The sequence below is a fragment of the Sinohyriopsis cumingii genome, chromosome 15 (genome assembly GCF_028554795.1).
Source record: "Sinohyriopsis cumingii isolate HCF-2022 chromosome 15, ASM2855479v2, whole genome shotgun sequence".
NCBI classification, from domain to species: Eukaryota; Metazoa; Mollusca; class Bivalvia; order Unionida; family Unionidae; genus Sinohyriopsis; species Sinohyriopsis cumingii.
This window is the reverse complement of record NC_142975.1, coordinates 141,591,966-141,615,460: the sequence shown is the minus strand read 5'-3', so window position 1 is coordinate 141,615,460 and position 23,495 is coordinate 141,591,966. Positions and strand designations below refer to the sequence as shown.

The window sequence follows — 23,495 nt, the reverse complement described above, 5'->3', positions numbered from 1 at the left end:
CTTGTGTCCTCGTTATCAACAATATATTTCTTTCCTGCAATTGATGAAACCCCTGTCATTGGCCACCTTGAGCTGAGCCCGGATAATATTGTCGTGTACGATGATGTAATTAAACATAAAAATAACCCTGTGAAAATATTTTCCCAATCCCGGCACAAAAACACAAACGTAATCTATGTGTACACAAAGATAAAAACGCGTGCCTAAAGTAATCAGAGACAACTGCACCATGTTTATGATATGTAGTGGCTTTAATGTACATGGTCTAGAAACAATCACTAAACTTGGTGTGTTGTCGACAGAATATGTTCCTGGAGGTTGTCAGGTAACAGTTAGTTTCGTCACGACCGACTTGACCAGAACTTTCACAAAATATCACGCAGGTTTTGACACAAACGTGTCTCGCGTAAACGTGCAAAGAAATTTAACAAACACATTAAACAGATGTAATGATTAAATCAGCCATCCATGCCATAGCTGAAGGTTCTGAGTGACGCTGCATATCCGCTGGTGATAAAGTGGACATCTTTGTGAGTCCATAGAGGCCTGCAATTGTTTCAAAGATAATGTCGCAGTCGCAACAGCCTGCACGGGAAAACCTCACATCGGAGTTTGAATGAACGTTTTAACGGCTAATCAAACCAACAAAAGAAGTTGAAGTAAAGACACCGGAAACTGCGATACAAGTAAAGAGAGTCGTGAGCACCACTGTCTGGATGATTGGAATAGAAAGACAACCTGGTCCGATTAGGCATGTGCCACAAAACAATTAACACAAATTCAAAGACATAGGATGTTGAAGAGACACAGGCACGTTTTTACCAAAAACACCCACTCGATTATATATCACAGCTTAACACGTCAGTTCAAGAATTTAATTTAAGTTGACAGTAAATGATCTTCACAGAGTTTGCCGCTAAAGAATCTAATTCAAAAGAATTAACAGACAAGTTGGAGTCTCAACAAGCCATGGAAATTTCCCCGGGTTACATCTGCAATGGAGACCGCTCCGGTGACATAAGTGGTTAGAGCGTCCGCTTCGGATGCGAGAGATCGCGGTTTGGAATCCCGGCCAAGTCAAATGAAGACTTATAAAAATGGTACTAGCAGCTTCCTCGCTTGGCGCTCAACATGAAGGGGCTAGTTATTAGGACTGGTCGGCCTGGTGTCAGAATAATTTGACTGGGTGGGACATCATGCTACATGTTTGCGGCATAATGCCTCAGCACTAGTCATCACTATAAACTGCCACACTGAAGACATCGTAGCAGTATGAATAAAATTGTTAAAGGTACTTTATAAATCTAAATCACACACAGGATAATGTTATGGTGTCTGCTCTTTATAGCACTGTTTACAACTATAAATCCTTAAATAAAGAAAATATCAAACGATCCTGGGTGATTTTTAAACGTACATACACACATTCTTTGTAAAATGGTAAAAGGTCTACGGAACTGGTACGATACAAAGTGGACATAGACGCTTCGAGTGTGACTCGCCAAGCAGACGATGTCCAGCTGTCAGAAGCGGGCGGCTTTACGTTCTTTTGAATGGTCGAGGCAGGAAAGAAAGTAGTGAGGCATTTGAAGTCTGATCTAGTGCGCATGCTTACCGGCCTTCAAAACGACCACAATGATCGCCTAATGACTTTACAATTTCCAATGAGAAACAAGAAGAGTTCCACGTTGATCAGCGCCCACGCTCCAAAAATATTCATCATCGATGATATGAACGATAAGAAGGACCGGCTTTCCTCATTTCAGCCACCCCGAAATTGGAAAAGCTCGTCCTTTTTGACGACTTGAAATCTAGAGTGGGGACTGACCACCAAACCTGGGAAGAAATTTTCGGAATGCATGGCGTCGGTAAGTTTAACATCAACGGGCAGCTGCTGATGAAAATGTGCGCCTCGCATGATCTCGTCATCACAGACACTTTGTTCCGCCTACATACCCATAATAAGACGTCAGTGATGCACCCAGCACTGGTGTCTCACCGACTACGCTATCACTAGGACGAAGGACAGAAAGGACGTATGAATGACAAAGGCCATGTGTCATATTGATTGTTGAACGGACCACAGGCTAATTGTGTCCAAGTTCAATTTTCTCACCCAGTCCAAAAGACGTCTCCAAAGGAAAAACACTGTAAAGAGACCTCACGTCTCGAAGCTGACAAATAGCTGAATCGATGAGAACGATCAGGAATAGAGACACTGCAGAAAAACACCACCTACACAGAGCTCTTATGAACGACCCTTCATTAGATTCCATGAGGGCAGCCATTACCAGTATGCGTAGGACAATTCAGGCGAAGCTTCGCAAGATGCAAGACTCCTGACTCAGCATTAAACCATACCAGATTCAGGCACATGTAGAAAGAAACTAATCAAAGCGTTTCTATGACGCCCTGAAAGCTGTCTCCGGCCCTCAATCCTCTGGATCTTTTCCCTCCTCGGTGCAGATGGGAAAACACTGCTTACCAAAAAGGTTCAGATCCTGGAGCGATGCGCGGAACACTTCATTGATGTCCTCAGCTGGACACTTCACCCTTTGTGCAAGAGATTAACAAAGCCATGAGTCAGTTGTCCTTTGAAAATCCCCAGGATCCGATGCCATACCTGCCAAGGTGTACAAAGCTGAGGGACCTGTACAACTGCCGAATCTCACAGACCTCTTCCAAACACTCTGGAATGAATGAGTGGTCCCTCAGGAATTTAAAGACTCATACATAGTCCACCTCTACAGGCGTAATGGCAACCATCACTGCTTCGACAACCATGGAGGAATCTCCGTCCTGTCAATCGCTAGCACTACACTTTCTCGCGTCCTGCTCAATCGCTTCATTCAACATCTTTAGTAGGGTCTACTTACAGAAAGTCAGTGTGGTATGCGCGCAAGCCGTGGGACAATCGACGTGATATTAGCACCATGGCAACCACAGGAGAAATGCCAGGAGCAACACAGAGACTGATTCACAATCTTTGTTGACCTGACCAAGGCGTTCGACACCGTCAGCAGAGATGAACATTGGAAGAGCATTGCAAAATTCGGCTGCCCTTATAAGTTCATCACAGTCGTTCGCCAGTTCCACAACGGCATGATGGACCATTAGGACGACAGCGAACTCTCAGATGTCTTCCTCGTCACAAACTGCGTCAAAACAAGTCTGCGTTCTGGCGCCTACACTTTTCAGCATGATGTTCACTACCATGATCACATAAGCGCTCCAAAACAATGTGGACATCCTCTTTGCTGATGATTGCGCCCTCAATACCAGTTCAGTAAAAGACATGCAGACTAGCATGATGGACAGGTTCACCGAGGCCTGCGACAACTACGCCCTCACGATCAGCACCAAACAGATCGAAGTTATGTATCAACCTGCTCCTGTGAAGCCATATTATAATATGAGCATCACAGTGATCAGTCAGAAACTCCAGGTTGTCGACAGATTCGCGTATCTGGGAAGCCACCTCTGAAGAGTAGTTGACACTGACATTGTGATTAACATCAGAATTGCCAAAGCCAGCTCAGTCTTCTGGAGATTAAGTGGGAATGTGTGGGATCGCAGAGGAATCCATCTTAACACCAAACTGAATGTGTACGGTGCTGCAGTGCTCGCCACCCTCTTGTATGCCAGCGAGACATGGACTGCTTATAGCATACATTCCTGACAACTCAATTCCACACGAGCTGTCTCTATACATATATGGTGGCAAAACAAATTCCAGATACTGGGGTTCGCACAAGGGTCAGCATCCTGTCTTCACGCTGCTGCAGAGGGTCCAAATTAAATGGGCAGGACACATCATCCATATGCCCAATGAACGTAATAAGAAAACAGCTTTCGTATGGCAAACTCTGCAAGCGAAAGGGCGCTGTTGGAGGACAGGAGAAGTGCTTCAAGGACTCAATGAAGGCGTCCTTGAAAAATCTGCATATCAAAAGTGCCTCATGGAGACCCTTGTGCAAGACCGTCCTCCTGACGCAGCAAGATCGCATCTGGCGCCTTTGCAGTGCAACAGCAGAAAATTGTTGAGGCACAGAAATGCTAACACCTCTACTTCTATTCCAACCCATGTTTGCTCCACATGCAGGAGAGACTTCCATGTCCAGATTGGCCGCACTAGTCATTCCCTTACACACCACTTGGCAATATATAACTAAAGCTGTGGTCGTGATCGTCATCGATAGACAAACATTTAATGTTCCTGTGTAACTGACCGGTGAATGTTACCCATATATTTTTGGACAAACACATTACACACATTCTGTTTCCTCGTAAACTGGTATATATTGTTTAATGACAATATACTTAATAAAGAGTCCCTTGAGGGGACTCAAGTTTTGATATCTGAAATAAATGACAAATAAATAACATGAATTTAAGATAAGGTCATCTCTTCTTTTTAACTGCTGTGTTAAAACCATTTATCTTATTGTGTGTAAAGTCTGATGATGACTCATAGAAACTTGATGATGACTCATAGAAACTTGATGATGACTCACAGAAGCAAGCCAGTTTTCTTAGACCAAGTACAAGCCATCCACAAAGTTTGGTAACTGAAGATGGTGAAGAACTGAACTTATTGTTATTATTTGAGAAAACATATGTGAATATGAGTTGTTGCTACTCTTTCTTGTGTAGTCCATTCTGATCAAACATACATTTGAGGTACAGATGTAAATATGATGTCTAAAAATCTCAGCATTTTTGTAAATTAGATATCACTACAACTACTCCCCATAAAGAAACTGTGGTAATGAATCCCAACATTCAGTTATTTTTCAGATACAACAATAGAAAAGCAATGAATAAGTTGAATCACATTCTTGGAATTTTTTAAACTCAAGGTATGATTCCAAATATCCATTTTAAGTGAAAATAGATAATGTATGCATTCTGTATCCCACTTAAGCATAACTGATAAGTTTCAAAGTTTTATCACCATAAATTTTGCAGAAAATGAGTTTGTTGTAAATGCACTGACATTCGAGTAATGGCCCATACAAGAAATACATATTAATAGACAGAAAGATTCCTTTCGCTAGCTTGTTCTCAAAGCTGGAGTATAATAACATATCTTTTGCAGAATGCAATGTCTTGCTTGTCAATGGTTCTGATGATGATTGATTGGGCAAGACAACAACTCCAGTCATATTATGGTACAAACTTTAGATAGTAATAGTTTAGGTGATTTGCATTTGAATAGTCACTTGATGAAAAAGATAATTTTCAAAAACTTCAACATAGCACCTTAATCTTGCTGACAGTTGCACAGTCCCCATTAAGTTATATCAATGTCTCACCATCTAGAAGCAAGACAAATTTCACAAGGGAACTGCTTGTCTTGTGTTACTTTCATTACAATCACGTCTTTCTACAGGGAAAAATGGCAACATATATTTTAACCACTCGAGACAAAAACATGCAGGAATGACAAACTGTACAGACCACTTAATTTTTCACCTCGCTATATATGAAAGTATACAGACTTGGCAAACTGTACAAAAGCACACAGGCAAACTATTTGGTAACTGATAAAGAAAAGCATAACAGATCTTATGAGCATAATAATTTAGATACGCCTTAAGTATGTCTGTATTGTGTGCTTAACTTTTATCTACGATTGTAGGCTGTAGTTTAAGATAATAATTTGTAAACAACAGCTGGCTAACTTTTGTTCATGAATGAAGATTGTTCTATAAATAATGGTAATTTGTAAAAATGTTGACATTAATTTTTGACCCTAGAATGTTCTGGAGGCAAACTTATGAACCCACAACTAGGTCATCTTATTGGTTTAGGTTTTTATATAAGGTTTAGGCAAACAAAATATATGTATTCTTATGTTCGATCAGTCTGTGGAGTTATTTACTGTTATAACTCAAGATAAATTTAAATTATTCATTGCACTTACAAAGTGCTCATTGACATTTGGACAACAAAAAAACAATTTGGTATTATTGTGAATTCTTTCAAAGATATTATGGATTATAATATTGTGATACATCAAGATTGTTGGCACATCAACACATTCAAGATTGTCATTCATTCAAAACACTATATTTGTACTTGTGATATAAATATTGGGATTATTTGGCATTTAATTACAATAATGTAGGTTCCTTTTAAGTTTTCACTTTGTATTCTAGAGGAATAAACTAAGTAGAATTTTACAAAACTTGTTGGTTTCGCTTTCTTTCTGTTACTTTGTTTAAGACCATATAATGACATAATTTTTGTTATTTCATAACTATGGCGGTAATGAACTGCATGACTTTCTATCATCAAATTAGTAAATTAACATATTAATCAATCAATCAAATTTTGCTAATGATGCTAATATATGTACATTGGCGAAATGTGTGTGGGTGTTATTATTAAAAGAGAAGGGAAAAAACAAAAACAAAAAAGTTTCAACCATAAGAAAACTCCTTTTTATTTGTCAATTATATCACAAAGTGTTATACTGATATAATAAAACTTGCCATATGACCTTTATTTCATATTCAAACAACACTAAATAGAAGTTTACACATTCTGAAAATGAGAAAAGTCCAACTTAATGAATAAATTATCCACATGCAGATGTACTCCTCAAAACAAGATTATAAATACAATTTTGAGGACTGTACAACTTGCATTCCAATTTAAAAACCTTCCATTCACTCGTACACATCAACAGCCAACTGTTCCATTACTGTACTCCCTAAGGAAATTACTGGAGAAAAATCTGCAAGAAATCCACTATAACCTTATCAACAGTCAAGTTAACAAAAATTATATTCATAACACTGACTTTACAATGAACTTTATTTAAAGAAACCGTTTCTAATCTACGTGTACAAAATAAAGAGAAAATGAAAACATGAATCAATCAATAATCTACAGCTAACTCATTGTTCTAACTATTCATCTTTATTTGCTATTGATGTTGATGTCTTAAAATCAGACACACGTTTCTAAAAGGTAGCTGAGATGGCTCATGTACTTCCTTTGTGTGTAAAGGTGTGGGGAGGGGTGAACTGGCAGTAGTTCATCTCTAACGGAGGTATCAGAATAAAGTATGTGATGATAATGTGTAACGAGGAAATCAAATGAACAATGCTAAATAGTCCTACTGTATTCCAAAACATCAAATCACTTTACAAAATAGTTGCAAAATATCTTATATCAGAGAAAGTGTTAAATGTCCAACTATTGCCTTTACTGCACAAATACTGCAAGCATGTCCTGACACTGGAAATGACTCATGTCTTTGAAAAGAATTAAGAACACATTCAAATCCATTCAATGAATTAGCAGTCCTTTAATTCATCTGTTTTATTAAGTAGTTGATTTGTGAAGTCTATATGGTTTGTTATTTTTACACTGATTTTGATGTTTATTGTAAAAAGGATTTTATGGCATTAATTTTCAACCTTGTTCGAACAACAGAATCCAAGTCCACATAGTACTATTGTTTTAAAGGCTTCTTTAACTAATCCATTTTTTTTAAAATACTGCCATAGTTGTTTTCACTGATCATTTAAAATTTTGGGAGTAATTTTTTGTCAATGTTATTTCTTTCATGATTTTTCAATTCTGATCTAATAAGGAGAACATATGTACATGAACATATTTACATTCCTTATATGGAAAAGCTACCGGTTATTCCTTAAATCTAATTTTAAGATAACTTTAAATGTCAACCTGGTTCTCTTACATCAATTATCAGTTTGATTATTAAACTTAACATAAAAATGGTCTCCAGATATATATAAAACTTGCAAATGAACAGTTTTCTTGAAACGATGGTAATTTTCTCTTTTAAATAATGCAACAATAAGTCATTTGAACATGAAAGTTTGATGATCAAAATGTAACCAATTAACAAGTGATTACAAATAATAAATCTTAAATTTTCACAGCATGGGCTTAATGGATTAACTTATCAAAAGCAGCATCCAACATGGCAGTTGTCTGAAAAGAAAACAACCCTTTTCAATCCCTAGTCAAACAGCACTCAGCAGGCCTGTCAAAAACAAAAAAAGGTTTATACAAAAAAATGAAAATGGCGAATCAAAACACTTCCATAAAGTCAGTATATTCAAAACAGTATGCCTGATCATTCAGTAAGACCTTATTTTTACATCCAGAATTCCTTTATGCATACCTCCAATGATAAAATATACAAATAGAGAGAAACAAAAATAACTAATGAAAAGACCTGACAAAACTAAATGCTACACTTACATTCAGCTCAAATGAAGTGTTTCTTTCATTCATAATTATATATATTGAAAGTCAATATGACATTGTGAAACAATATTTCTTTTTCACAGAAAAAAATATTCAACTGAGGTTTGCTACATGCACATTTTGATGGTGGCTATTGACATATTTGGAATTTTAAATATCAACAAAATAAAAAGATTTTAAACATGGGTATTTTGAAAAAAAAAAGTTACTTTGTTTTCTCAAATACAGCAACCATGTTACATACACCAACTCATGCTAAATAGGGTGTAAATCATGTGGACTTCTCATAAGGTTAAAAGGACAACTTAGTGTTAAAATTAACCAGCTTGATTACTCAGTTAACCATTTGTAATGGAAAGGAACTTCTAAAACTGCATGCTGTGCCTCAATCTCTTACCGTTTCATCATTAAGAATTGTTCATAGTGACCAACTCTGCACTTCAAAATTTAAGCTTATCCAGAAGCAATTCCTGGTGATAATAATATATAAATGTACCAGAGTTCAATAACTCGCTCTTTATAGCGTATATTACTGCATCAAAAGTGTAATGCACTTTCTAAGTTATGAACATAAACAATGAACATGATGTCTGAATGTTTCACTTTTACTTGTGGCACTAAGAAACATCATGGCCATGTTCTTAATTATTCGAGTCATGTAACTTGTAAAACAGTCTGGTGACCTTCCGTCTTGACCATTCCAGACATAGGTAGACAAAGGAAATGAGGACTGTCACCAACTTTCACATTACTTATGCTCTCAACTGAAAAAAGCTAAAATGGCCGTCTATTGCATGTTATCTGTTTTACTTGTTAAATAGAAGCATAAATCAATTTTTATATAAAAAATTATTAAAAAAAACTTCCTTCAATGTCACTAAAATGTAGTGCTATATCTTTTTTACTTTATGTGTACGATTAAATGTAATGATGAAGTCTATTCTTTGTACAAGAAATATCAGGAAAATCCAAGAATAGCACTTCAGAGATCTACCCACCTGATAGTGTATTATCCGCAAAGTTTTGCACCTCTAATATTTTCAACACCATCAATAAAACTAAAGTTCCTTGAAGAGACTGATGCTACTGGGTAGAAACACTTTCCAGGAATTCAAGACCATTTCTACCTTTGAACTGTCAAGTGTTGAAGCCATCTCTGATATTCTTCAATGAGAAGATTTTCAAATTAGCTGCTGTGGTACACATACTAGATTTCAGCTAGGCACCATTTTCATTTAGGACAAAGTCGACATCATTAGAAGTCTTAGAGACAACAAGAATTTAATTGCAGCTATATTAGATGTCATATTGACACCAATTTTTGCGGGCGGGGGGGTGAGGGGGGCAACTTGACTCTATAAGAAGTCTTTTAGTGAAAATCCATGTTGATATGACTATCCATGAAAGCAAAGTAGCGATAATACAATTTTTAAGATGGCTGCCATATTGGATGTCACACTGCCACCAGTTTCAATTAGGACTAAGTATACATTATCTGAAATCTTTCTGGGAAAACTCCATGTTCATACGACCATCCGTTCAGGAGGAATAGTGATCACTATATTTTCACAATGGCTGACATGGTGGTGATACTGGACCTCTGACCACCACCATTTTCATTAAGGAAAAACAACATAAGAAGCTTATAAGTGAAATCTCCATGGCGATATGACCATTAAGGAGGAGTAGTGAAAACAAGATTTTCAAGATGGCCACTGGAGCTGCCATAAAGGATGTCTGAGCAGCACCTTTTTTTTTATTAAGGCCAACTATACCATGGGATTAATGTGTCTTCAAAGTTTCATAGCAAGAGTTAGAACAGCAACAGAAAGACGACAGAAAACTGACCATATTATAAGCTCTTCTGACTGTACAAATCAGTAATTTTTGCAAATCAATGCAGACAATTTTCTGCAAAGTATTTTCAGTAAAATTGGTACAATATTATACTTTCACTAGCTCACCCCCTAAATCAACGAAAATATGTACAAACAATAACTTAATACCAGTTATATTCCTACCTTGCTAAAAATTACCCACAAATACCTGCAAGGAATGAGCTGATCTGTACAGGAGTTTATGTTCCATCTGCCACTGTCTGATAACATTTTTACTTCTATCTCAAATACACATTAATTTATCAGTTCACAACAACTGAGCTGTTATGCTATCAAGGATTGTAGTCATCATTTAAATTTAGTGAAGTATTTTTTTGGACCACAACAAACTATATTAACAAGTGTAGAAAAACTTGCAGACAATAAAGAGAATTGTTTCCTTTTACAGACCCCCAAAATTGTCCATCTGATAGCAGTTACAAATTAAAAGTACATAATTACAAAGATTTGTATAAATAATGATAATCTCAGATGCTAGCATCTTCAACAATATCATTCTTAAATTTGCATGTTTATAAAGTGAAATCCATTCATGAAGGACCCTAAAGGGTTCACAAAAATTTGTTCTTTGTTCACAGGTGACCTTTGTAGAGGTGAAATGTTGATGAAATTGAAAAACAGTTTGTAAATGCAGTCACTTATAGGCAGGTGTCCCTTATAGTGAGGTATCTACAAATATAAATTGTAATATATGGCCTAATGGATGAATACTGATCTCAAAATTAATTTGTGCAAGGGTGAAATGAAAACATGAGAAAACAGCTAAATATCATATACTGTTTAAATGTTCAACAAACAACTGAATTAAAATCCAAATTTCAGTAGTTCTATCAAAGGTTATCAGTTTTAATGAAAATACATCTTATTTCACATCATAAATGATGAAGCTGAAATGCTCGTTAAAAAGACATTTTTGTGTTATCATTCAACAATATTTTTGATTCAATCATTCAAAAGCATTTGTTGAGACTCAGTTGTACTGATCCCATGTGTCTCCATTTTATGAGGCAACAAAAGTTTCACCAAATATATTTATTACTTTGAATTTTACAACTGTTCTGAGCATTACAAACAACAAACAAACAACAAAACTTCCAATAGCACTGACATAACAATCAGCACTGATAGTCCTCTGTAACAATCAGCACTGATAGTTCTCTATAACAATCAGCACTAATAGTCCTCTACAACAATCAGCACTGATAGTCCTCTTTAACAATCAGCACTGATAGTCCTCTGTAACAATCAGCACTGATAGTTCTCTATAACAATCAGCCCTCTGTAACAATCAGCAATGCTAGTCCTCTGTAACAATCAGCACTGATAGTTCTCTATAACAATCAGCACTGATAGTCCTCTATAACAATCAGCACTGATAGTCCTCTACAACAATCAGCACTGATAGTCCTCTGTAACAATCAGCACTGATAGTCCTCTGTAACAATCAGCACTGATAGTCCTCTGTAACAATCAGCACTGATAGTTCTCTACAACAATCAGCACTGATAGTCCTCTATAACCATCAGCACTGATAGTCCTCTGTAACAATCAGCACTGATAGTCCTCTACAACAATCAGCACTGATAGTCCTCTGTAACAATCAGCACTGATAGTTCTCTACAACAATCAGCACTGATAGTCCTCTGTAACAATCAGCACTGACAGTCCTCTGTAACAATCAGCACTGATAGTCCTCTGTAACAATCAGTGCTGATAGTCCTCTATAACAATCAGCACTGGTAGCCCTCTATAACAATCAGCAATGCTAGTTTTCAATAACAATCAACTCTGACAAGTTGATTTAAGCAATGGTGGATATGAAGTAACTCAAACAAAAACTTGATTATTAGAAAATATAAATTCAGCCTGTTGCAAAATGGCTGTAGTTAACTCCAGTAATAATGAAGCTAAAGGATTTACAACTGTATACTAAAATCCAAATCACATTTTATTGATAATATACTTTAAAATAACAAAGATCTTTAGGAGTTTAACTGCAACATATCTCTGAGAAAATATTTCATGTATTAAACTTGATGTTCTTATTTTATTGCTTAAACATGTGTTACCATTAGTCTGAACTAAATCTCTGATGTGCTTATATGAGTTTTAAGTATGTTGCATAAAGCACTTGAAGGAACTGTACAATGTCCATCAAAACGAATGATGTATATCGTCAATGATCATGCCAACACTAGCATGACCTTTTAACTAAGGGAGTCAATTTTTTCCCTTAAGTTAGACCAGTTTTCATTAAGGTGTAACAAAACATCATGTACTGCTTTTGTGAAGTTAGAAAACATGCATTTAAAACATACAGAAGTGTGAATCAAGACTGATGCAGTGATGGTAAATTTTATATTCAACTAAAAAGTTTGTGAAGTACACTAGACCGTAATTGTTGCCAGTACAGTTGCATAAACGGTAGTTCCAAACACCATGGAGCTTAATCACTTCTTGGATCCCTCAATGTGACATAATCCTTGCTTTATTTTTTTTTATTTAATGTGGCAACACCAATCCTCTCTCAGCCATGAGACATATCTCACATCATGAGACATACATCAACGTGTGCTATAAAATAAGTGCTGCCATCCTTATATTCGTCCCTAAGAATCAGAATATTCATTTTTATTCTTCTGTACAAATAAAACTTTCAAGAGGCTTATCGTCCATTTGGTCGAGAATATGCATAGCTTTTTGGATGCCATATTTAAAAACTTCTTCAATGCAATTGCTTGATCATACAGGCATTCTGCATGAAAGAATAATGCAGTTTAAAGTGTCTGAGATACTTTGATAAAGTTAGTCTGGTTCCCTGACTAATTCTACTGACTCTAATATGAAACACGGTCATGCCAATATCAAGGTTTTGCAGCAACAATCAATTTCCATAACTTGTGCTTTTATTCCTCAAGTGCATATTTTAAGGGTCATTTCCAAAAGAGGCAAATCACAAGGGCTGGCAGGTAAGCCTCCCAAGTGGAATCCAGGAAAATGAAAATCCATACCAAAAATATTTTTCTTCTTTTTAGAAAAAGAGAAAATTAAAAAGGGCAATTTTTTTTACTCTGCTCATTAGTTTTAAAAAAAGTCAAATTGTTAGGTTATATTTTTATACAACTGATTAGCTATTATTATATTTACAAATATATATTCCCAAAACTCTCTACTCAGATAACATTACAAATGTGAACATCTGAACAGCACTCCCTCACTTATTTCTTCATCTATAAAATATAAACATTTTATGATAAACAGATGCAAATTTTACTGTTTAATATTGTCAATATTAGTCAAAGTATTTCTCTTACAGTGAAATACATCATTATAAAAGGAAAGGACCGAGACTTACCGATAAATGATTATGAAGGAATGACGTGTAAACTCAGCATACATTAAAAAAAGCAAGCTGAAATGAAAGACATTTCTGGACAGAAGAATAAATCATTTGTAAACAGGAAGGAAAAAAAAACATCCAATGCTAGCCACTCACATTTTCTACTTGCAGACATTGCCTAAGAAATTGTGCAGGTGTAAGATGTGATGTCTTATTTCATAAGATCTTCACATCACTAAATGTGCTAAACTGTCAGCAAGGTGGAACATGACCTCCCATATAAATTTAAAGAATTACCAGTGTGTTCCCTCATTTCTATCAAAAGATGATGTTCCTTTTCTGTTAAGCTGGCCTTATATTTAACTAGAAAGTATTAAAAAAAAACTTTGGGCATAATTAAAACAATTTTAACAATGACCACAATATTGGGTGTGGACAGTCAGTAAGATGTATGAAATATCTGGACAAGTACACAGATCCCTGTGATTAATCAAATAAGCTTCCACCTAGGCGGACTCAACAAAAATAACAATTGTCATAATATTAATTTTCTGGTATGATCCAAGTGGTGATTTGCCCATAAATCTTTTTTTATTTTAACTGAAGTGGTTCCGAAAATTCCACTCTTGTCTGGTGTGGATTAATTTTAAATATTACAATGTGATAAGCCAATGCTTTGATAAGCTAATTTCCTTCTTTCAAAAATGTGTAGCAAATTTTCATTTTAAGAAACCTTTGTCTGTAAGCCCACTTTCCACACAGCGATAAATGCTTCTCTTTTAAGGAATACTGTGTCTCTGCACAAAATATTGCAAAACGCAGACCTGCCAACATTTGAAAAAAATCAAAATCAGGAATTTGCCCACAAATCACCTTTAAAAATCAGGAGGCAGGGTAAAAAAATCTGGAAGTACAAGAGGTAAGGTGTATATATCATGATAAAGATGTTTATTTTTGTTATTTCAGTCCATTGTATGTTACAGATTTGCATTTCTGCAAAGGTTCATCATTTATTTGCCCATGGGTACCAAATTTGCTAACAAGAATAGCTTTGAGGGTTGATGCTGACAGCCTGGCTCTTTGGCTGGTTCTGTTTTTTCTGACCACTGAGAATGCTCTCTCAGCATTGCTGTTGCTGTGTGGTATTGAAAGTACTGTTAGCATTATTCTCCCAAGGGTTGGAAACAACAGTTAGTCAGATCCATCCTTTTCTTTCCTGACAGCAACCCACTAAACGATGACTTATTTATGCAAGTGTTGCAGATGTGTCTAAACAATCTGTAGTATCATTTAAGGACTTGGTCTTTTTCTCCAACTGAATGAAAGGAATCAACACTGCACAGAGAGAGAGTTTCAGCTTTACCAAATCTACAATTCTGATGCAGAACTGAATGTGTAAAGAGCCAATCATCAGTGGCAGAATGCATGATAGGCCAAACGAGTCAATGGACGAATGAAAGCAAACTGCTTCTCCCAGTCACTCCTACATTTTTGATCCCATTTCTTTTTCTTGGCTGGTGAAAAGTCATCAGTTACTTCCTTTTTTCTTTCTCGCTTCTTGCTGAGAAACTTATCCATTATGTTGCTGTGATTTGCTGATGGGGTCGGATAAAGAGAACCACACAGTGAGACAATCTCTTTGTACTGGCAGATGAAAACTGGAAATCAAGTCGGATATAGTAAAGTCCTAAAATACATACCTGACACAGAAAAACCAGATACAGAAACAGGGAAACAGAAAATGATGTTTTTGTATTAAATTTTTTTTTATAAAAATTCCTTGGGGAGTTGTAAAATCAGGATTTTTTCTTAAGAATTGGGGAATTGGGAGATAGGTCCATAAATTGGGATTCTCCCAATCTTTTCTGTAGGGTTGGCAGGTCTGAAAAAGGTATTTTAATTCTAATCTAGAGATGCTATTCAGTATGTTATTAAGAAATATAGAATGGACAAAATATCAAAGGTTTTAAGAGTAATTTATTTCGTCTACTAAAATTTAAATTTCAAGCTAAGATGCTACGTGATCATTCAACTTTAATAGCAGATATTACTCTCTATTTCCTTATATAATCCACAAGGAAATGATATATTGTGGGTAATTGATCATTTCCTTCAAGCAAAAAATATATTTCAACCTGTCATGTTGGAATCAGGAAACACTGATGCAGCCTATTACTATCAATGTCCTACATATTCCATGGTAAATCTATGCCACATACATGGGCCTAATAAATTTTACTGCATGTAGAAGAATTAAATGCATGTGAACTGTGTCTGGTCAGACCAAATGAACACCATATTTACACTTCACTGATCTCAAAAACACTTCTTTTAGACATTTAAAATCTATTAAAAACAATTCAAATATAACTCAAAGTCTGAGGTTGATAAATATCAACTATGATAGGCAGAAATGACTAAAAAAATGCAACATGATGAATTAGAGAATGGCGCTTTGTTAATGAAGGTAGTCAGACACACTGGCAAAGGCACATGATCCTATGCCCGCTTTGGACATGAGCTTCATGCATTGGGTTGCCTGGGCAATCACAAGTTCTAAGGGTGGCTTTTTGGGTAAACCATAAGACTCTGAAAATGAAATAATACAAATGAAAAATATATTTTTTGACAATGTAGGCAAGTTCAGAACCCCAATACAGATCATATATTTATGTTCTCTACTGTAAAAAATTTATGACTTTTCTACTTTTTTAAAATCAGATTCATGTTTTACTCAAGCTAAATGCAAGTGATTTGTTGGTGGTAGAGATCCCACTCTACCATTATAAGATAACAAAAAAAAGTAAGTGAATGATATTTTGTTATGTATAGGTCAAGTGGGAGATGTCAACCTTTTACAACTTACAACTTTAATGACACATCCCCATGTCACCTGATATATGCAAAGGTTCTTGAATTAAATTATAAATGAAGTTAATCAAGCAAAGAATAAAATGAGCACACTGATAACAATGAGTTTTCTCCCCCTATAATAACGCAAAGAGAGACTAGTAAATGATGCTAATTATAAAATTATGATTCTATTATATCATAAACAGGTTACTGCATGCATAATGTGCAGCATGTTGGGAGGAATCAGTATTTTGGTATGGCCGACTCACAAGCTTGTTCACTACATGCCAAAACAACTAGACCACTCCACATATCAGACAATACATATAAATAACCAAATTACATTATCAGTGTCTATACTATTTGTTATAATTTCCAGTGACTAATGCTTCATCAAATTATATGACAGAAGACATTGGTTTATAGTTGCCTCCATGGTATATATGGGTAGTTGTTATGGAATAGGTGTGAATAAAAAACAAGATAATGTGGTGGTCTTGATATAATAACAAAAGAAACCTGGACATAGCAAAACTTAAAATCTTCACACTTTCCAAAAGCTTTCTGAAAGGAAGAGCAGTCTTGGATTTCAAATACAAATTAACTTAAAGCAACCCTGATATTCATGAGCAGGCCATGAAGAAAGAGTGATAGTTCGAAATCCACTTTGTGTCCTACTTGTTATTTCCCATTGCTACAAGTACTGAAAGTGTCCCATTTAGTCATCGGACTTTTGGCCCAACTCCCTGAATCACAAGGGATGGGAGATATATTGTAAAAAATTACCTCCATTTTAGTCAGTGCCATTTAAAGTTAGCATCACTACATCAAGTAATGTAGACAAGACAGACTGCCTGATAGAGGGTCAGGTGTAATAACAGAGTTGTTGTTGTTGTTGTTGTAGGGTTTAATGCCATTTTTCAGCACAAGACAGGCTATACATGGCGGCCAGTGTAATTGATGGAGGAAGAACCCTGGAAAACCCCAGGAAGAACCACCAACCCATGACAAACTACTGGCAGGCTTTCTCACGTACCAATGTTAGCTGAGCCTGAGACTTGAACTCACACAGACAGAGGTGAGATAGCAGTGATCCGTACCGGTGAGCGCTTTTGACTACTCGGCCACTCGGGGCCCCTATTAACAGAGTATATAAAAAATATCCCCATCACTTCTTAGCATGGGGACGATAAAACAGACAGTAATATTATCATCCAAGTCAAGCAAGTCCTATAAACATAAATGCTTACCTAGAATAGCACTATTTAGAGCTGCACATACAGGCTCCCTCTGTACTGGATCTAGTTGGTAACCAACTGGGCTATTCCAGGGGTCTGAGTACGCTAGCAGACTAAATGCATCCTGAAATTACCAGCCAAAATAATGGGTCAAAGTCAGTCTGATATCACTCAACAGGCTTACATAAATGTTAAGAAATTCACTAAGCAGACTAATGTAGCATTGTAAAAACACAACCTTGCACAAACTATCTATCAACTCCATTATATCACGTTTATTTCTTTCTGTTTTACCATTCTATAATAAACATTCTTTCCTCACATACAGGTATAATAAATATGGTAGATTCTGCTCAAAATAGAACTCATCCACGATCATGACTATATGAAGCTATACAATGTTTAATCAAAACTGAACTCCTCCAAGATCAAATCTATATGAAGCCACAAACCAAGTTTAATCAAAACTGAACTCATGACTATACGAAGCCATAAACCAAGTTTAATAAAACTAAATTCATCCAAGATCATGACTATAAAACGCTATATACTAAGTTTAATTAAAATTGGATGAGAAATATAGTTTCAAGAGAAGTAATAAACTCAGATAATCGGATACAAGATCAATTCATTAATAAGCACATAGCTCCATATGAACTGTTCAATGCCATGTTTCTTATTTAGTAACACCAAAATTCCGATTGAAATTCAGCCTTTTGAGTCTCGGTCAATCAGATACAAAATTACCTCATAGCTGACCCCTGAGTTTCCCAAAGTGCAACCTGTAATTTTAGTCACCTGTCCATAGTTTGCCATATAAACAGTGACATCTAATCTAGCATTAAAAGTTCTGAAAAATCGTACAAATGATTCATGTGTCTATAGCTAGAGTTACTGATCCTCTACTTAGCTGAAACAGTTCTACCCTTCTATAAGTTTTTAGAAGTTGCTTCAAGCATTGTCATAATTCTTCATGCACAGATTAACTTTTATCACAACTGTTGTTGAGAGTGAATTATAGGGCCTATTGCATTTCTTTTCATTTGTGAACAGTGTATCATAACATGATACTCACAGGATTTGCATATATTGGACACACTCATAATCATACAGGTACCTGAATGCAGAAAAGGATTCTTGAACACTTCTTCATAAGGGATGAAGGGCAAAATTTCAGGGGTTCATACAAGTTTATGTGGGGAAAAAATTAAGGACAATTCAAGTACAATTCAAAGACAGATTCCAGATTCTCAAGGAGAAACATAGAATCAAGATACAAGCTAAAATGACTCGAAAATAGGTCAAATAAAAGAACAGAATTAATTCAGTGGAGTCATAAAAAATTTACAAGTACTGCAATCCAAACTGACAAGGTGAATAACTAACACTGGCACCACAGAAAAAAGAAAACAAAGAGCAAATAAGAAACCATTCATGTCCTCAGAGTATATAAAAAAAACAAGGTGGGGTAAAGAAACATCTTATATGGAAATCAGTATGCTATGTTAGTGCTTTTGTCACTTTTTTTAAAAAGCCAATCTCTATTCTATTTTCCTTCCTTTCAAATCATGTTTCGTGAAAGCAACAAGAATCCCATTTATCGTGATGGATCATGATTGATCAGTCGCTTTGTTTTACTTGCTGGCCCTATTAAAAAACAGCTGATTAATACAGGGTATACCCTTCATGAAGTAAAACTGTATTCCCAGAATGTATATGTTCCAGGATGTTGTATAAGGGAGACCACTCACATGTAATTAGCAGATGAGAGGTTCACTCCTTGTCCACTAAAAGCTTTGAACTCCAAGTTTTTTCTTCTTCAAAATCTTGGTATATTCAAGAACATGGTCAGCACTTGGTCATAATTCAAGCATATTCAAGGACATGAAACGGATTATAAAATCCAAGGACAATCAAGGATATTTAAGGTGTGTACAAACCCTCTAAATGAACAGAACTCTGCCATACAGCAAGTTTTGCAAAAACTTTGCCCATAAAATCAATACATTGAACCTTGTGTAAAATACTGTGTATAAGCTATGGTGAAATAACATCAATAAACAGTTCTGATATAGTATACATCATTCTTGCTCACGATCAAACTCATCCTGTATCTAGAACTCAAAACCAAGTTCATCTGAGATCTTGATGGTACAAACTGATATTCCAAATCTGATCATAATCAGATCAGAAATATGGCCTTCACAATGGTAACAAGCAAAACGAATCAGATGCAAGATCACCTGATTAATATGTGAAGATCTTGCTCATTTCAAATTCATCTGAGATTTTAAGCTAACCTATGTTGCAAATCTCATTAAAATCATATCAGAATTAATGTTATGTATATTTAATTTGCATTGTGTGTTAGACTTTGTCCATGATTATATTTTATGTATATTTAATTTCTGTTGTGTGATTGACCTCTGTTGATAACTGTGGGTAGGAGTTTAGTCCTACCTGACTGATGTCTTATTATTAAAAAGATCATTATTATTTGAAAATATGTTCACTTGGTTTTTAGTTCTAGATACTGTTTTGATTGTGACCCTAGAAGATTCCAGAAATGATATTTGTTTATATTTTGATGGAAATTTCCAATAAGATGACCCTCATTCTTGTCCTCATACTGTGTCTTAGGTTTTTTATATATGGGAGAAGTATACAGAAAATCTTTATTCCTACTTTAACATCTGACTACTGTAATAAGTACACTTTTAATTTGAGAGGATATATTTCTTTAAATTATTCACTGGAATAACAAAATCCTCAATTATGCATATGGACTAAATCACTATTTTGGGATTATTGTGAATTCTCTTAGAGACATTTTGGATAACATCACTGTGATACATCAAGACTATTAGCACATCATAACTGTTCCAAGCTTTTGGTACATCAGCACACTCAAGATTGGAATCCATTCAAAACACCACTTGGACCTGTGATATAACTTTTAGGACTATTTGGGATATATTTCACAACACTGTTTAGTTCTTTTTTAAATTTTCACTTTGTATTATTACAAAACTGGTTAGTTTTTGCTCTTTTCTGTTGCTTAGTTTAAGACCATAGATTTGTGACATAATTATCAATTTCAGAGTGACAGCATACTACTGTGATGCACACACAAATAAAATGCCTAAAAATAATTGGGCAGCATAAAAGTGAGGTAATATGCAATAAAAAGAAAGCTGCACTAATGACTTTGTTCCAACTGGGAGGAAAAAACTGGCTTGATATGGTACATAAAAGCCTTACAAGCCTTGATATATTATTGATATACCAAACCAAATTTTCATTGACTCCGCACACAAAAATAAACATGCAGAAAGTTTTGTGTACATCACCCATGAAATATTACTGAGCAGATAAAGAAATGGCTAAATAACAATGAAATCATATTGAATATTGGTGTGAACTTAAATTCCAAACCCCAAATGAAACTGTGGTACATGTACCCAATATAGATTAAACATATTCCTCTAACATAGATTAAAAATAAATTTTAAAAATCATCAAAACATTACTGTTAAAAAATTATCAGGATGAATGAAAAGACAGTGTGTTCTGACAGCAAAATGTCTAACTTCTCTGTAGTATAAAAATACTGGGTACATCATTTTAAGAATGCACGTAAATAATTGGAGAAAATCTTTCAAACACTGATATGCCAGCACACCCACCTGCAAAGCTTTTTTATTTGCTTCATTTTTGCCACATTCTCGCCTAAGGTGCAGACTCATGGCCTGTAGTTCCCGACCAAACTGCAACATTTTTTCCACTGCAACTTGACTACCTCCACATAACTGGCGTTTCTGAGACGGGCCATCCACTTCTATAATACAATAGAAAAGAAAATGTAGAAATAAATTGTTCAGTCCACACCATTTTAAAATTATACATACATGAAACACATCCAATGAAGATAGCTAGAAATTTTTTCATGGAGCACATATGCTGCACCACATCTATCTAGACAAAAAATTTAATCCAACATATAGTCAAATGTAAGGAAAAGGAGGGTAATGATATATGCATCTACCAGAACTTGTTTCTTTTAAACCATTTTAAAAAAATTAAATGCATAATTTCTCACTGATTTGTAAAGGCCTTTCTATATAACAACCCTTTAAATGAGGTGGCAAAATTTTACACTTTCATTTCTGGCCGACAATGATATTTAGACTGACCAAAAAATAATATGGTTAGACATTTCTAGTTGTGATTGAAAATTTATTTCTTATGTAAAACTTTTAAACATTAAAACCGAATAATTTCTAACCCATTATTTGACAAATGCATGAAGGGAAATCTTCATAGGCCAGTTGTCAGACTGCCTCAAGCATCTTACAAAATTCCTCCATGATCCTGACTTCAAACATCCAACAACAAAGTAGATTAAGCTATTAACTCTGATGCACAAATGATCCCATCTACTGTGAGACACTTTATTTTCATGTATTTCAAATTCTGTGGTTTGCATAAAGAGTATATAGTCATGGGTACCTAATTTCGTGGATCACATCAACTGTGAGACACTTTATTTTCATGTATTTCAAATTTTGTGGTTTGCATAAAGAGTATATAGTCATGGGTACCTAATTTCGTGGATCCCATCTACTGTGAGACACTTTATTTTCATGTATTTCAAATTTTGTGGTTTGTATAAAGAGTATATAGTCATGGGTACCTAATTTCGTGGATCACATCAACTGTGAGACACTTTATTTTCATGTATTTCAAATTTTGTGGTTTGCAAAAAGAGTATATAGTCGTTGGGTACCTAATTTCATAGATCAATCATTTACATTAAAAAAACTGATGTATACATCTCTGTAAACAATTATATCAGCATTCATTACCAAGCATTTGCAAGCAATAGATGTAATCCATACTGCAGTTAATTAATTAAGTTATTCATCTTGAATAAATGTGGAGAGCTTAAAGAAAATGTCTACTTCATTTCTCACAGTTGTTTGAGTTGACTTATTTAATACCACTAGTGTGATCTAATGTAATTAGGTTCTCATGTGTTCTTAAAGCCTGCTATCAAGACATAAAGTTCTCAACAATTAGGGATTAGGTGCCTGAACAATGCCAATGATTATAAACTTATTTTGTTTAAAAAAACCTTGCCAAAATTACCCCGTGGGAACCCCTTGTTACTGGGTGACCTTGACCACTGGTCAAAAATTGTATCAGTAACATTCCAATGAATGGGTGTTATTACTGTTATGCTTATTTAATTTGCATTGTTTGTTAGTTTTTTTTTTTTTAAATTTAAATTTCATTATTTGTTATTGTAATGTAACATTGTATGTTGGACTTGACCTTGTAAAATTAACATCATTTTCTACTTGACCTGAATCATTTTTTTTCTTCTGCAAACTAATAAATAGTTCAAATATTCTCTGTGTATGGGTTTAATATTAGGATCATAATTAAAAGAAGTAGATATGTATATTTGGGTCTGGCTCTAGGTTATTGAAATTCCTCTATAAATATACCTGACAGGGTTCTTACAGAATTCTGAACGATAAATTCAAAGACTTTTCCCAAACTTTCAAAGACCATAAACACAGCTTTATAAGACCTTTGTTCCATAACATTTTGTATACAAGTTATGTTATATGAGAAAACAATGAATACAAAATACTACAATATTGTTTAATGATGAAGTTCAAACTATAATTAATCAAACAAAAGAAACCAGGAAAATTCAACTACATCTGAACCTAACAACCTTGGACAATTTTATTTAAGATTATGGAAAGAAATTAAAATGTTTGGGATTATTTCAATTTTCAAAGACTTTTAAAGACCTAAGGGTAATCTGCTCGATTTTCCCAAACTTTCAAGGTCTTGAAAATGCTACCTCATTTTTCCCAAACTGTCAAATACCTTCAAAGACTG

General features: G+C 35.1%; 1 protein-coding gene across 1 annotated transcript in view; it reads right to left on the bottom strand.

Annotated features, from left to right (window-relative positions):
* Nucleotides 1-6,423: 6,423 nt before the first annotated feature.
* Nucleotides 6,424-23,495, bottom strand: part of LOC149782934 (ran-binding protein 9-like) — a 74,975-nt gene continuing 57,903 nt past the window's right edge. Inside the window, exons 10-12 of the mRNA XM_089934494.1 lie at nt 21,266-21,417; nt 17,592-17,703; nt 6,424-16,077 (exon numbers count right to left, since the gene is read on the bottom strand). Coding sequence (XP_089790620.1) covers nt 15,947-16,077; nt 17,592-17,703; nt 21,266-21,417 — 395 coding nt within the window. The 3' untranslated portion in view covers nt 6,424-15,946. The remainder of the gene's footprint in view (nt 16,078-17,591; nt 17,704-21,265; nt 21,418-23,495) is intronic.